At 35.5% G+C, this 14,559-nt stretch overlaps 1 protein-coding gene across 2 annotated transcripts in view; it reads left to right on the top strand.

Moving 5' to 3' along the window:
* Il1rapl1 (interleukin 1 receptor accessory protein like 1) overlaps positions 1 to 14,559 on the top strand; it is a 1,266,931-nt gene that overhangs the window by 603,625 nt on the left and 648,747 nt on the right. For both annotated transcript variants that reach the window (XM_040744190.1, XM_021232992.2), the window contains exon 3: positions 9,868 to 10,147. In XM_040744190.1, coding sequence (XP_040600124.1) covers positions 9,868 to 10,147 — 280 coding nt within the window. The remainder of the gene's footprint in view (positions 1 to 9,867; positions 10,148 to 14,559) is intronic.

The raw sequence follows: 14,559 nt of genomic DNA, 5'->3' as shown, positions 1-14,559 counted from the left end.
TGCTGAGGCAATGGTGTCATAGAACTTGTGGGAGTGGCCAACCAATGTATGATTCAACCTGGGCCCATGCCAAAAGAGGACACCCATGCCCTACACTACTTGGATGGTTATAAACAGGAGACTGGATAGCACAGAGACCTAAAATCAAACATTCCTGGCAAAAAAATGCATGAAGTGATTCTTAATGATATTCTGCTGTTCTCATAGATTAGTGCCTTGTCCAGTCATCATCAGAGAGGCTTCCTCTAGCAACAGATGAGAGATGGTACAGAGACCCACCCCCATGCAGAGAAAGTCTAAATTGAAGGTTTCTGTTGGGTCCCTCATCTTGCAGATCAGGAACCACACAGAAAAGGGGAGAAAAGATTGTAGGAATAAGGGGGCATGGAGGATACCAGGAGAACATGGCCCACTTAATCAACTAAGCAGGGCTCACATAGGCTCACATAAACTAAAGCAGCAAGCATGAGTCTTCATGGGTCTGCACTAAGTTCTCTCTATATATGTTATGGCAGTTAGCTTGATGTTTTTGTGGGATTCCTTAACAATAAGAGCTGGTGTATCTCTGAATCCTTTACCTGATTTTGGAACACTTTTCCTCCTATTGGATTGCCTTGTCCAGCCTTGATAGGTAGGCTTTTGCCTCATCTTTTTGGATTTTGTTTTGTGCTGTTTGGCTGTTGTTTCTTTCAGTCCTAGTCTTTTCTGAAGAAGAAATGGTGGGGTATAGGATTGCAGGAGAGGGTGGCCTGAGGAGCTGGGAGTAGTGGAGGCAAAGCCAATTATGATGAGAATATATTGTATGAGAGAAGAATCTATATTCAATAAACATTTAGAAAGAAAGAAAGTCTGGTATAAAAACCATCAGGCCCTATATTTTTTGTGCTTGGGAGACTTTTAATGCCTGCTTCTCTTTCACTGGGGCATCTAGGCTTGTTTAAATTGATTATGTGATTTGATTTAATTTGAGAAGATAAAATTTTTCTGTTTTTTTGTTGTTATTTGGGGGTTGGTTTTTATTTTATTTATTCATTTAGTTAATTAGTTAGATTTTCTAACTTGATGGAGTATAGGTTTTTAAAGTATGTCCTTGTGATTGTTCAGGTTTCCTCAATGTCTGTTTTGCCTCCCTTTTTCATTTCTGATTTTGTTAATTTTGTTTTTGAGTTAGTTTGGATAAACATTTGTATACCTTATTGATTTTGTCTAAGAACCAGTTCTTTGTTTCATTGATAATTTTTATTGTTCTTTTTGTGCCTGTTTTATTGGCTTCAGCCCTGAGTTTGAGTATTTCTTTCTATCTACTCCTCTTGGGTATGCTTACTTCTTTTTGTTCTAGAGATTTCAGGTGTGCATTACATTACTAGTATTCTACCTCTCCAGTTTTTTTCTTTTATGTAGGCACTTATTGCTATGAACTTGCTTCTTAAAACAAATTACAGTATGTCTCATAAGTTTGGATATGTCACATATTCATTTTAATTGAATTCTAGAAAGTTTTTAATTTTTTTCTTTATTTCTGTCTTGACTCATTTTTCATTCAATAGAGAGTTGTTCAGTTTCCATGAGTTTGTAAGCTTTCTGTTGTTGATGACATTGAGTTTTAATCCAGGGTGGTCTGATATCATTCAGGTATTCACTTCCTCTTTAAGGATGTCTATCATCTTCATACAGTAGGTTTTAAGTTATTTTCCTTATGCTTCAGCTATGTTGGAATATTCAGGACCTGATGTGACAGGATAGTTGGGATCTAGTGGAGACATATTACCCTAACTGTTTGCTGTTGTGTGTGCATAGGTATCTGGAATTAGACTTATATAGGTATAGGTGGTGATTTCTGGATTTGTCTTTGTTTGATAGGTGTTTGTTCTTTGGTTTCTGTTTACTCACAGGGTTTTCGGAGAGTATGCTGTTTGTGTATTGCCTGATAGGAAATTTTGTTAGGTCCTGATGCATGTGTCCATTGGAGGTTCCAGATAAAATGTGTTTCTTAGTACTGAGAGCTGATTCCAGGGGGGCTAGGGGTTTGAAGAGGTTCACATAAGAGAGAATGGAGTGTTCAAATATAATCCACTTATTTCATCTTCTTTGAGTGAGGGGAGATAGTAAAGAGAGACTACCCTGGAACGTCTGAAATAACACAGGAGTGGGGATGATCTACAGAAAGCTTGTTTCCCTTGGAGTAGTGTCACGTAGGTTAGCAGGGAGTGCCTGTTGACTTTGGGTGCTGGGATAAAGCAACAAATGTATAATGGTAGTTGATGAGGAGGTTTGAGGGATCCACAAGAAATGGCAATAGGGGCCCAGAAAAGATTACTTCATGCATTCCACTGAAGAGCTAGGGATAAGACTGGGCGATTGGGTTGGGAAGAAAGGAGAGTGGTGAACATCTTCAGTTACCTTATCTGTTTCCATGGTCTCCTCAGCTGGTATATTCACAGGAAATGTCTGCTGATGTTAGAAGCTGGGATACTGAGATGAGATTTGGGAAAGGAGGATGGAGAAGATGTTTTTGATCCATTGGGTAGGGCTCTATAGATGAAATGAAGAAAACATTATGTTTTCTGCTACAGAGCTGGGGATGAGACTGGGGGTGGATGAGTCTGGAAGAGCAGAAGAAACATGTGAATCCACTGTCAGGCTACTTGTTGCCCTGGTAGGAGCAGCTATTGAGTTATCATGGGGTGCCTACTGGTGTTGGAGGCTGGGACAAAGCAATGAATGGGTGGCTGGAGGAAGACCTGGGGGAATCTATAGAAGATGGGAAGAGAGGGGCATGCAAAGCTGCGAGAGGTGTTCGGCTGCAGAGCTGGGAATGAGACTTGGTTTTATCTCTTGATATAATATCTTTCTATGATTATTATCTGACTTCTCTAAGAGCTGAAACTTTATTGTTTTCACCAGAATACATCTAGCATCTGAAAGATTCTCTGGACTACGGTGGGGACAGAGTAGTAAATGACATAAAATGAGGGACAAACAAGTTAACATAAATTTTCCATTAACACATTTAAGTATGACTGGTATTCATGACTCTTTTTCTTCAAGTCTCTAGAGAAGATATTGGTCAGAGAAATTCCAAGGACTGAAAGAAGGGACATATGAAAAAACAATCTAAGAATAGAATCAATTTACCTTGAAAAAGGAGATGTAAAAGCGCTACACGACATGCATAGCTCTGTATGTGCTTTTACGTCCTCAGGAGAAGGACATACAGAGCTGGTTAGAGAGGACAGTTGTTTTAGAATTTAGTTCAAGAGACACTAAGGGGAACTTACAGAGTAATTATCAAAAAGCAAGTTTGAGTCAAGTGTGTAAGTGTGTGTGTGTGTGTGTGTGTGTGTGTGTGTGTGTAAATCTGTAGGATAGGTGAGTGGTTACTAGAGAGAACCAAAAGTCAACATTCCTGGAATTCATTTTTATCTCAGATATTTAGTTTTCAGCCTTTACTTTTAGAAACATATTTGTTAATCTAGACTTATTTTACTCTGGATAAAGTGTTTATGCAAAAACTAAAGATAAACAAATATACCAGGTATCAGAAAGATATTTAACAGCTAGGGATATATCTCAGTGTAAGAGTTTATATTTGCCATGCACATAGATATAGATGTGGGTTTAATCCCCAGCAGGAACACACATACATGTGCTAACTTGTACAGGAACTCTCTCTCTCTCTCTCTCTCTCTCTCTCTCTCTCTCTCTCTCTCTCTCTCTCACACACACACACACACACACACACACACACACACACACACTCACACGAGTGAGAGATACAGGGACAGAGACAGGTAGACAGAGAGAGTAGAGTTTTATTATGCATATGCAGTGAACGGAAGACCAATACCAAATTGTTACTCTACTATCCATTGAGTTCCACTAGGTTTGGATGTTCTTGACAAAGAAGGGTAAAAAGATAAAATCCCAGCATGAAAGGGAGAAGTAGCCAGAAAGCCCCGCCCTTTCCTGAGACTATTTTGATAAATGATAGGTAGCAGGAGAGGGAGGATTAACATTTTTAAAGGGAGGGGCTCCTGAAGACTCTAATATTCTCTAGGCGATGGCTTCATACCTGAGAGCATATAGGCAGAACTGATAGTACTCGATGTATCTTTTTTTTAATTTGGAGGGCACAAAGTTGGGTCATACAGAATGGATAGTGAATATAAAGAAGGGGGCTGAATATGATAAAAAATAATGTATGACATTCTGGCTGAGTTATTTGTATTTTTAAAGTCTATTTATACTTTCTATGGATCCCAAAGTCTCCAGAATATTTCCATATTTTTAGTGATCCTACAACAAAGTGGCTCTTGACTGTGAGAGACTGGAAACACTAAAGATCGATTTGAAGCATGGTTTATGTAATCTCCATGTTGTCATTCTAGTGATGGCTTTTCTTTTGTTTATCCAATGATATAGACAATTATTGAATTAACCTCATTATTATGAATTATTTGCTTCTCATTGTGGAAGCCTGTCACAACTTATATGTTAAAAATCACAGTTTATGAATGCTTTGTTCTCCTATGCATTCCCTTCTATCTTAACAGAAATCAAATGGTTGTTTGAAGGAAATCTTTACAAAGTATATAATATGCAAAGCAATATTGTTGTGTTTAAATTATGAGTACCTGATAGAATTTAGACAATAAATGTGATAATCGTAAACTATGCTACACAGTTTTTGTTTACCTTGGAGCTGGATTTTCCCTGATCAACAGGGAACCATATATTAGAAGGAGCGTGATTATAGCTAAGCAAGATCTGCACCCACCTAGGGATGACCTACTTTGAGAGACTGATAGATGATAATTGTGAAGCATTATCACACAAAGGGTTTCTAGAAACTGGCTTCCTGATAACTGACAGAGCCTCCCGAGAAACATCAATTCTTAACGCCCACACAGATCTCTCCCAAATATTTGAAAGCATTCTTCCGAAGTTGTTACACTGTATATATTTTTAAAAGCAAGAATCTGGATGCAATCCTCCCCTGATAAATGTGATCCAGAAAGTAAAGTTTGTGAATGCAAGTAGACTGCAAAGGTTATCTTTTGTTGTGATTTGCTATCCTCAGTATAGATTAACTTGGACTATTTTCTTCTTTCCCCTTAAAATGACAATTGTAATTAGACCAGCTTTCTATTAAAGTTTATGTTTTTAAACTGAATCTGTCAGTGCCTATTTAAAATCCAGCCTCGGTCTTTTGTTCAGTGTCTCTAGTGTGCTATGCACGTGGCCTATACTCATTACTGACAATCATGTCTTTAGCTTTGGGTTTCTTCTCATTCAGGGGGCAAAATAAATTGATGCCATTATGCCAGACATTCACTTCTGGTTAGTGCCATTTAGAAAAATGGAAAATATAAGCAAACACTTTAACTCTATCTATTGAGACTTTTAAAATTCTCTCTATTTTCATAGTCTAAAATCTTATAATGGGAGCATTATAAAAACATTTCAAAGATATTGATACTTGACACATATGGAACTGTTGACTTCTTATTGTCTCTAACAACAACCAAAACCATGGATAACAAAGTAAATTTATCTGTCTCCTCTTTCTTGCTGTTGACATTCAGTCTATCACCTACTCCTGACCATCTGTACCTCTGAAATCTTTGACAAACATTATGCCTCTACTATTTCTGCTGAATTCAGACCTTCAACATATTACTTATCTGGTTAAAGTCTTCTCCAAATGCATACTCTGACCCAAAATTCCATGTAGTACATTAAGAAGAAAAATATTAGACTGCCTCTACCATTCTCTGACTGAAACACTTCAAGGTATACCATTGCTCTTACAAGGAATCTAAACACCTTTTAATATTTTTTAAGCCAAACAATAGAACCTTCCGTGGTTTACCTCTTCCCCTATGTCTTTAAGATCTCAGAGTCAACACAAATTATTTAGTAGTTCTTATAAAATATGCAGTATCTTAATTGTGAGACTGCTTTTTTCTTCATATCTGTATCTATATTTGTCTGCCTTTTCTTTGTGTGGTCAACTTGCTAAAGTTCCATACACACACACACACACACACACACACACACATTCAACACGACTGTGAATGCAAATGAACCTCATATAATATGTTAGACCACCTTCATCTAGCTTAGCCCAATACAAGATTTTGCATACATGTTATTTATACTGGCAATGACCTTCTGGGAAAATCTACAAGGATGAGAGGGAGTCAAGACAGGGAAATTGATAGCTGAGTAAGGGACAAGAGTTGTGTTAATTCTATGGTTGGCAATATTTTAAGTTATTCACTGTACAATTATTCTCTTGGGGCAAAAGGCAGGTCTTCTATACATCCATGTTTTTGACAGTAGGCCCTATCATAAATGGTACAAAATTTCCAGAAATGTGCTTTGTGTCAATTATACATAATTTCAAAGAGGAAACAACTGAGTTGTGAGTATTCAACAGTCACAAATAATCTAGACACAAGATTTATCAGCTCAGTAAAAGAGGAGGCAGCTTGAGTATTTCTGACAAAATTATTGATGTCTTTCTTATTTCCAACACTGACATTTAGTTTAGTTTAAACACAGAGCCATATGCATGACCATCGCACACCCTACCTCTGAGTTATATGACCTTTAAAACAGTTTTCTTCTTTTTTTTATATATGGGATCTATCTAAGTAATGCAGGTTGACCATAATCTCATTATATAGCTCCAGCTAGCCTTGATCAACTAATTCTCTTGTCCTCACCTCTTGTGTCAGTGGATTATGGGCATGTTCTGCCACACCTGACACTTACATATTCATATTAGGATGCAATATGTGTGAGTTCTATGATTAGATGTTGTTTTTTTTTTTTAGAATTCAACCTTTAAGCTTGTTACCATGGAAATATTTTGAGCTCTTACATATGTAGGAATAGTGACTTAATTAAAATACTTTTTCTAATCTCATTTAAATATATTGACATTTTCCAGTGTATATAGCTTTTGTTCATGAAAAGATACTTCAGCATGAACTCTCTGGAAAGCAATTAGTTCTGAGTCCCAATTCCATTACTATCTTCATCTACGTTCCCTCAAATTTAAGGGGGGCAGAAGAAAGAAATAAGGATATTGTTTCCTTCTTTTATTTTCCAATATAGTTCCCTAGCTTCATAAGCTCCCAAACTCCCTGGGGAATGATGTGGGGACTGGGCCGGGGGCGGGAGGGGGAATAGTGGAGGGTCAAGGGAGGAGGGGTGGAAAGGGAGCTGGGATTGACATGTGAAGCAAGCTTGTTTCTGATTTAAATAAAAACATATATTGATCAAAAAAGAAATATGTACTGCAGAGGTATATGGAAAGGGGCTGTTTTCAGGGAATCTTCCTCTTAAAGAGAGGCTTTATAGAAGGATATTTTATTCTGGAAGAAAAAATATCCCATAGTGTTCTCCACAATCACTAGATAATAATCTTTTAAAAAATAAGATGGAAATTTGAAAATTTGCCTTGTAACTTACATAATCAGAAGTATCTGTAAACATGCTTTTTTAGTGTTTTTTTTTTCAAGTAAACAGACCTTATGCATTGAAATAAGGAAAGCCTGAAGTAACTGAATGAATCAATAGTAATTTTAGTCAACAGAGTAAAATTGTATGTGATAACATATTCTTTTAGGATTTGCAAAGTCTATACTGCACAAGGTTAAAAAACACTTTGTTGTATAATCAAAATGTCCTTTAGGGAGATTCTGCTGTATGTTGCAGTGAAATGTCATCATGACCCTAATTTATTTTTCACTAATTAACAGAAAATCGGATACATGTTATGAGAAAGGTTTTCTAAAAATAATGTAAAATATTAGAAACATTGAAAGAGACAGCAATTTCTTAATTTGTTTAAATATTTATTCAAATATTTTGAATCCATCTTAATGTAATTCTGATAGTTTGTCTCAGAAGTTACCGATGTCCTGGGTATATGGATAGTGTTGGTGTGTCATCCATGTTGGAATCTGTCATTTTGTATGTGTATTAGGGAAGGGATATTAAAAGATGCTGTCCCAAGATATCAGGAAATATTCCTGTTGTCCTAAACTTAAGCAGTTGATACAAGTAGATGGATGTTTAGATATATAGCAAGTCCCAGGTCATTATTGCTACATAATAATAATTTGACTGAAAAACAACGGTCCTAAAATTTTCTTTTTTGAACTTTATTTTATGTGCATTGGTGTGAAGGTATCAGGTCCCCTGGAACTGAAGTTACAGATAGTTGTAAACTCCCATTTAGGTGCTGGAAATTGAACCCAGGTCTTCTGGAAGAATAACCAGTGCTCTTAATCACTGAGTCATCTCTCCAGCCCATATCCTAAGTTTTTCTTTGGAAGTGGTTGCTTTGGGAAATACATAAAGCAATACCTTAGCCCTTAGTTTCTTTATTTCCACCACAGTTTCTTCTTTATACTTTCCTCAATGCTCACAAAAGTCAGAGCCATAACTGCTTACCTTTGTCTCTGATTGTGAGACAGCTACCAGAGCTCAACTCATTTAATTTTAGTTCTTTCCGTATGGCTTAACTATAACATATTCACTCGTGAAGTTATCAGTATGGGTCTAATCAGTGAATGAAACTACACTGTAATTTGCACAACATTCTTATCATAAGTGATCAAATTATAGAGAATTATCTATTGCAACAGGGGATTGTGATACTAAAGGTTTACAATAGTATCATGGAAAAATATATTATTCTGCTTGAGTTACCATTACAAAATATAATACCTGGAGTGGCTTATATAATGGTAGCTTATTTCTCCCAGTGCTGGTAGCTGGGAAGCCCAGTATCAACGTTCCAAGACATTCAGTTTTATTGATGGCTCTCTTTATCAGTGGCTACATTCCTTCATGCTGTGTACTTACACAATGATCTCTTTGTGAGACCCAATTGAAGAAAAAAACAAGCTTTCATGTCTCTATATCTAAGGGCACTAATCCTATCAGAAGGAGCCACAGCCTTCTGACCTCACCTAATTCCAAGTACCCCTACCTGGTCCCCTCTCCAATCACCAGCATAAGATGTTGTTAATGCTTTGATGTATGAAGGGGAGGGGTCTGCACAAATATTCAATTCACAGCAAAAGAGAATCTCAAGTAGTAAAAGATTGGTTGTCATTGTCCAAATCAACAAAGTTGAATTTCTAAGCAATGGATCCCATTATTTGTCTATGCCCAGAGCAGAGATGCAAGAATATTGGGAATGTATTGCCTTGCTTAACTGAATTCTAGAAGTCACAGAGTTTATGCGTTAGTAGAACTTGATGGTAGTACAACTGCCCCTAAGGTTGGCAAAAAGTACTCTTTCTAAAGTTCTCAGGGGAAATATTCATTAACAGATGCCCCACCTGAAGAATTGCTAAAACATTTACCAAGCTGCTGGGTATCATTCCTTTTAGGAGTCAGGTGCTGGGGGAGCCACGTATGCTGCAAAAACCTGCCATATAGGCATGCTAGAACAGCAACGTCTCTTCAGCCCCCTCTACTGACAATGCTTCAATGTTGCAGAACAAAGGAAAAATATTTTAAAGGCCCAGAATTATTTTTACAGAGCAGGCTAAATAGTATATGTATAACTGAGTCACAATGAATAAATAATGAGATTAGTGCTACAAATTATAACTAAACATTGGAAGGGGCAAGTAAACATTGCATTGTTTGCCAGCAGAGTAAACGATTTTTGAGGACATTTCTCAGTGGTAGTCATCAATATGTTTTCTCTGTGTCTAGAATAAATCTGACTCAATACATATGCTCTGTAAATATTTAAGTGAATGAATGAAAAAAGTGTGCTGCGAATTCCTTTCTCTAATGGTTTTTTCTTCTCTCCTTCTCTCTTTATTACTACAGCTGATGGATGCACAGATTGGTCTGTTGATATCAAGAAATACCAAGTTTTGGTGGGAGAGCCTGTTAGAATCAAGTGTGCACTCTTTTACGGTTATATCAGAACAAACTACTCCCTTGCCCAAAGTGCTGGTCTCAGCTTAATGTGGTATAAAAGCTCTGGCCCAGGAGATTTTGAAGAACCCATCGCCTTTGATGGAAGCAGAATGAGCAAAGAAGAAGACTCTATTTGGTTCAGACCAACGTTACTACAGGACAGTGGGCTTTATGCCTGTGTCATCAGGTACCTTTTAATGAAGTTATTATTGACTTAATGAAACTACATAGTGTTTTCTAATACTTAAAGCTTCCTGCTGTCACTTTCAACTGTACATATTGTCTCAATATTTGCATGTGTTGCCATGTACTAAAATTTAGAATCTAAATCATAAAATGATGGGATTGGAATTTATATTGAGACATTATTTCAAGCTTATGGAGAAAAGAGATACCATCTGGGTATCTACTTCTGTTGCCAGAATTTACTAAAGACTATGAAATAAAATTTATTGGGGAGTTAAAATGTTACAAATAAAAAGTAAGCAAACTCTTACAGAAAAGATGCATAGTTTATTGCTAAACAGGCTGTAATGTTTTGTTACTGCCCTTCACAGACAGACAGAGCAGAAATACCTTTGACTTATGCACATCTGCAAAGATGATTTAGGCAATAGTGGGGAAAAAAGGTAATATTACCATATTAGGGAATAGAAAGCTTCTGTTATATAACCTTTTGTTAATGACAATTAACAGTCAATTAAAAAAATCCAGTGTCTATCTGGGAAAGGATAAAAGTTAGTAACAAGTGTTTGTTATTATCCTTAAAGAGATTAATTAATTGCATATTCAGATATGTTTTTATTCTGGAACAAAATATATGAAGTTTTCATAATAATAATGCATCAAAACAGTATCCATTTAACACATTAACAGTTAAAATAAATCTCAGTTTAAGCATATTTAGCCCTTCATGGACTAAATCACACCCTCCATGAATGAGAGTGGATGTCATTACAAATCTGCCTATGAGGAAAGAAAGTGCGTTTAAATATAATTATTGGTCTTTTTGAATTTCAGTGTTTTGCTATATAATGAAAATTTAAAAGTAGTTGTCTATGATCTTTCAAAAAGCCTCAAAATTACCTAATTTTTCCTCTAATTAAAATTCAGTTTCTACTTCTGAAATTCTGATTAGCACTAATCACTCTTGTTCTTAACAATTATCTCTCCACTGTCCTGGGACTTATGCTGGACCATGAACACAGTCATGTTAGGGGGATAAAATACCTGAAAATCACAGAAGAGTTAGACAGAAAAGAATCTTTCAAAGCACAAAAACCTGTATTAGAATTTAAAGAAATATAGGTGAGTGAATGTTGTAATTGAGAAAGGCATCTAACACCTTTCTGGAAGAAGAAATGCACTTTTGGAAAATGCTTGTTCTTGTAGGTTCTAATGAACCTTTTACAATCAAGCATTACTGTTAACAGGAAAAGAGGTTATCTGTGAGTATTGTTAAATGGTTGTCATATTAACATATGTACGGAGTACTGTTTAGACCACCTGCTCATGTTGGACCATCATTTAATTTCATATTTTCTATCTGTCATGTAAAACAGGTGACTATATAAAACACATAAATTGAGGGTCATCCTTCATCTAAATTTAGTCATGTTGAATTGTATTCAAATACTCATTTTCATCATTTGTTTTTGATGGTAAAATGATGTATCACATTAGTAATAGGAATTTCAAAAGCAAAAGCACTGACCTGTAATTCTATTATATGTTTAAATATAACCTCTGATCCAGTCCTTTGAGAAATTTCAATAAAATGACCCCAGGATTTAGACTTGCAAGGATGAATGAAAAGTTGACAATTTTCCAAAATGATGGCATTTGCCATCTGTTCATGTGTCTACATTTTAATAGAAGGTGAAACCGAAAGGCAAAAGGCTTAAAGTTTAATGCATGTCAAGCAGCATTCCAGAAGAAGTGACAAAGTGAGGAAATAGTAATTCTCGTCACTGAAATTCAAGCGTGCAATTGACTTGCAGCTCATGATGGCATGGCTTCCTTTTCCAATTTGGAAAAAGATACTCAAAATCTATATAAAAGCATTTAAAACAGCATGGCTTGTTGTTGATGGTTATGAGCCTAGGGGCTGTTAGTTGAGTCTCTGATATTTTGACACTTTGTTAGCTATCAGGCAAGTCACAAACAGTCTCAATTAGTTTCTGAATAATTCACTAGCAAAGAAGTTTCGAAGTTTCAAAGCATTAGCTTCTAAGATAAGCTTCCAATGTTTTTATCATAAGTGTATATTATTAACTTACCAGTGACATAGTTTAACAAGCCTTATATACAGCTAATTCATATTTATACCTAAATCCGTGCAGTGAAGTAGTGTAAGTCACAGAAATATCTATGATTACTATTACTATAATGAACAAAATTTCCTTCACCTTTTGAAAGAACAACACCACATAGTTGCTTGAATCAGATAAAGTATTTTTATTAAGTTTCCCTTATTTTATTTTAATGTTTTTATAAAATGAATGAAAGACAGTAATTTTGTTTCTATCTTTACCATCTGTAGAAATAAGCATGCTTTATAATAGAATACTGATTTTCACGTATTCTTGACCTCCTAATTTTAATTCATCACTTTCATGAATTATGCATAATTAAAAGTTTCCTATATAGAGTTGGCCAGCACACATATAAGCATTCCAATGCCACAAATGGTGGCATATTGTGGATCTATGCTTTTTATTCAAAAAATCATTCTGAGTTCATTACAAAATTATAATGGGCAAGGAGAAATAATGTATGGTTATATGGTGAAGCCTTTTATAAGGTTTGCTCAATGGTGACAGCTTTCAAAACTGTGATCCAGTATCAGGAAGATAATGCCATGCAAGCAGTCAATATATAGAATAACACTACAGATGCAAGGAGCTCTCCTGTTTATTCATAGCCATGTTCTTTTTGTGTAATACTACAATCAAAATGGAAGCCATCTTATAGTATATGATTTATTGGAATTGGATTTTTCACTCAGTATAACACCTTTGAATTCCATCCAAATTTTTGCATTTCCCTTCATTCTTGAGTGGTGTTTGTTGGTTTATTCGTTCACTGAACATCATCTGGTCTATTTCTGATGTGAGGCAGGTAAAGCTATAACTTCTCCTCTTAGTGATAACACAATCCTATAGTCTCAGGACAGCAGGGATTGGGTGTTTAGTCATCACCCTGGGTTTCATAAGGAAACCCTATCTCAAGATGGCAAGTAAACTAAAACAAAACAAAAAAGTACTTGCAATTTTTAAAATTAAAAATTAGTTTTACTTTTTATGACACAAATGTGCAAGGATAAATGTAAGTGATAAGAATGCCACACTAAAATTTAAAAAGAAATCTGTCAAAAGCACTATGTTAGTTACTTTTCCATTTCTGTGAGGAGACACCATGATAAACAAAACATGTAAAAGGGAGCATTTAATTGCAGACTGGCTTACAGTTTCAGAGGTTTAGTCCATGGTCATCATGGTGGAGAGTACGGCAACAGACAAGCAGGCATGGTGCTAAAGCAGTAGCAGAGAACTTACATTTTACCTTCAAGGTGGAGAAAGAGACAGAATACCCGGGCCTAGCCTGAGATTTTGAATTCTCAAGGCCTACCCCCAGTAATACACCTCTCTCAAAAAAGTCACACCTCCTAACACTTCTTAAATAGTGCCACTCCCTGAAGACTAAGCATAAAAATGGGACCATTCTCATTTAAACCAGCACATTAGTTGACAAAGTGACTTTACCATATTCTTACTGGCAAGGTATAGGTGATAGAATTTATCACTAATTGCACTACTTTGTCATTAAAGCTGTTCTAGGAGGTTTCTTATGACATCTCATTATGATTTTAATTTTCATTTCTCTAATAGTTAATGATGGCTAACATCTTTTTGCACTAATTCACCATCTTTGTCTACTTCAGTAGAATTTCTGTTAATATATTTGTCTAATATTTTATAATTGAATTGCATCTGTCTTCCTTGCTGGGTTTTGAAAAATCTTTGCATACTTAGATTCCAGTTGCCTTATGAATATGGGATTTGCAAATACTTTCTTCCATGCCACTGTTTATCATTTTAATGTCTTTTGCAGAACAAAGTTTTTAGTTTTGATGATGCTTGTTGTGAAGTGTTCAATGCATGGATAATACTATGGTGTGAAGTCAAACTTTTGCTTCTACATGATTTTAACATTTTATTGCTGGATTTATTATATTTATAACTTTGATTCATTTCAAGCCAATGTCTATATATAAGATGTGACCTTATATTACAGTGGTTTAAATGTGTAGATATATGATAGACCTAAATTTTCAAATGAGTGAGTCCTCCTAATTCCTTTGCAAAACCATTCATTTAAAATATGCTGCAATCTTGTTAGTTGTTTAGGTATTATACAGTTTATAGTATCCATGAAAATTTTAACATATCCATGCATACAAAAATTAACCCTGTTATAATTTTATGACAATTATGTGAAAATTGTTAATTGATTCTATGAGTACAGTAGAACTTTATATTTATTTGGATCTTTTTCTTTGGTTTCTTTCATCAGCATTCTGTCATTTGAAATATGCAT

This window comes from Mesocricetus auratus, unplaced genomic scaffold (assembly GCF_017639785.1).
Source record: "Mesocricetus auratus isolate SY011 unplaced genomic scaffold, BCM_Maur_2.0 Super-Scaffold_100003, whole genome shotgun sequence".
NCBI classification, from domain to species: domain Eukaryota; kingdom Metazoa; phylum Chordata; class Mammalia; order Rodentia; family Cricetidae; genus Mesocricetus; species Mesocricetus auratus.
Note: the sequence above shows the minus strand (reverse complement) of the source record. Positions and strands in the feature narration are given on the sequence as shown.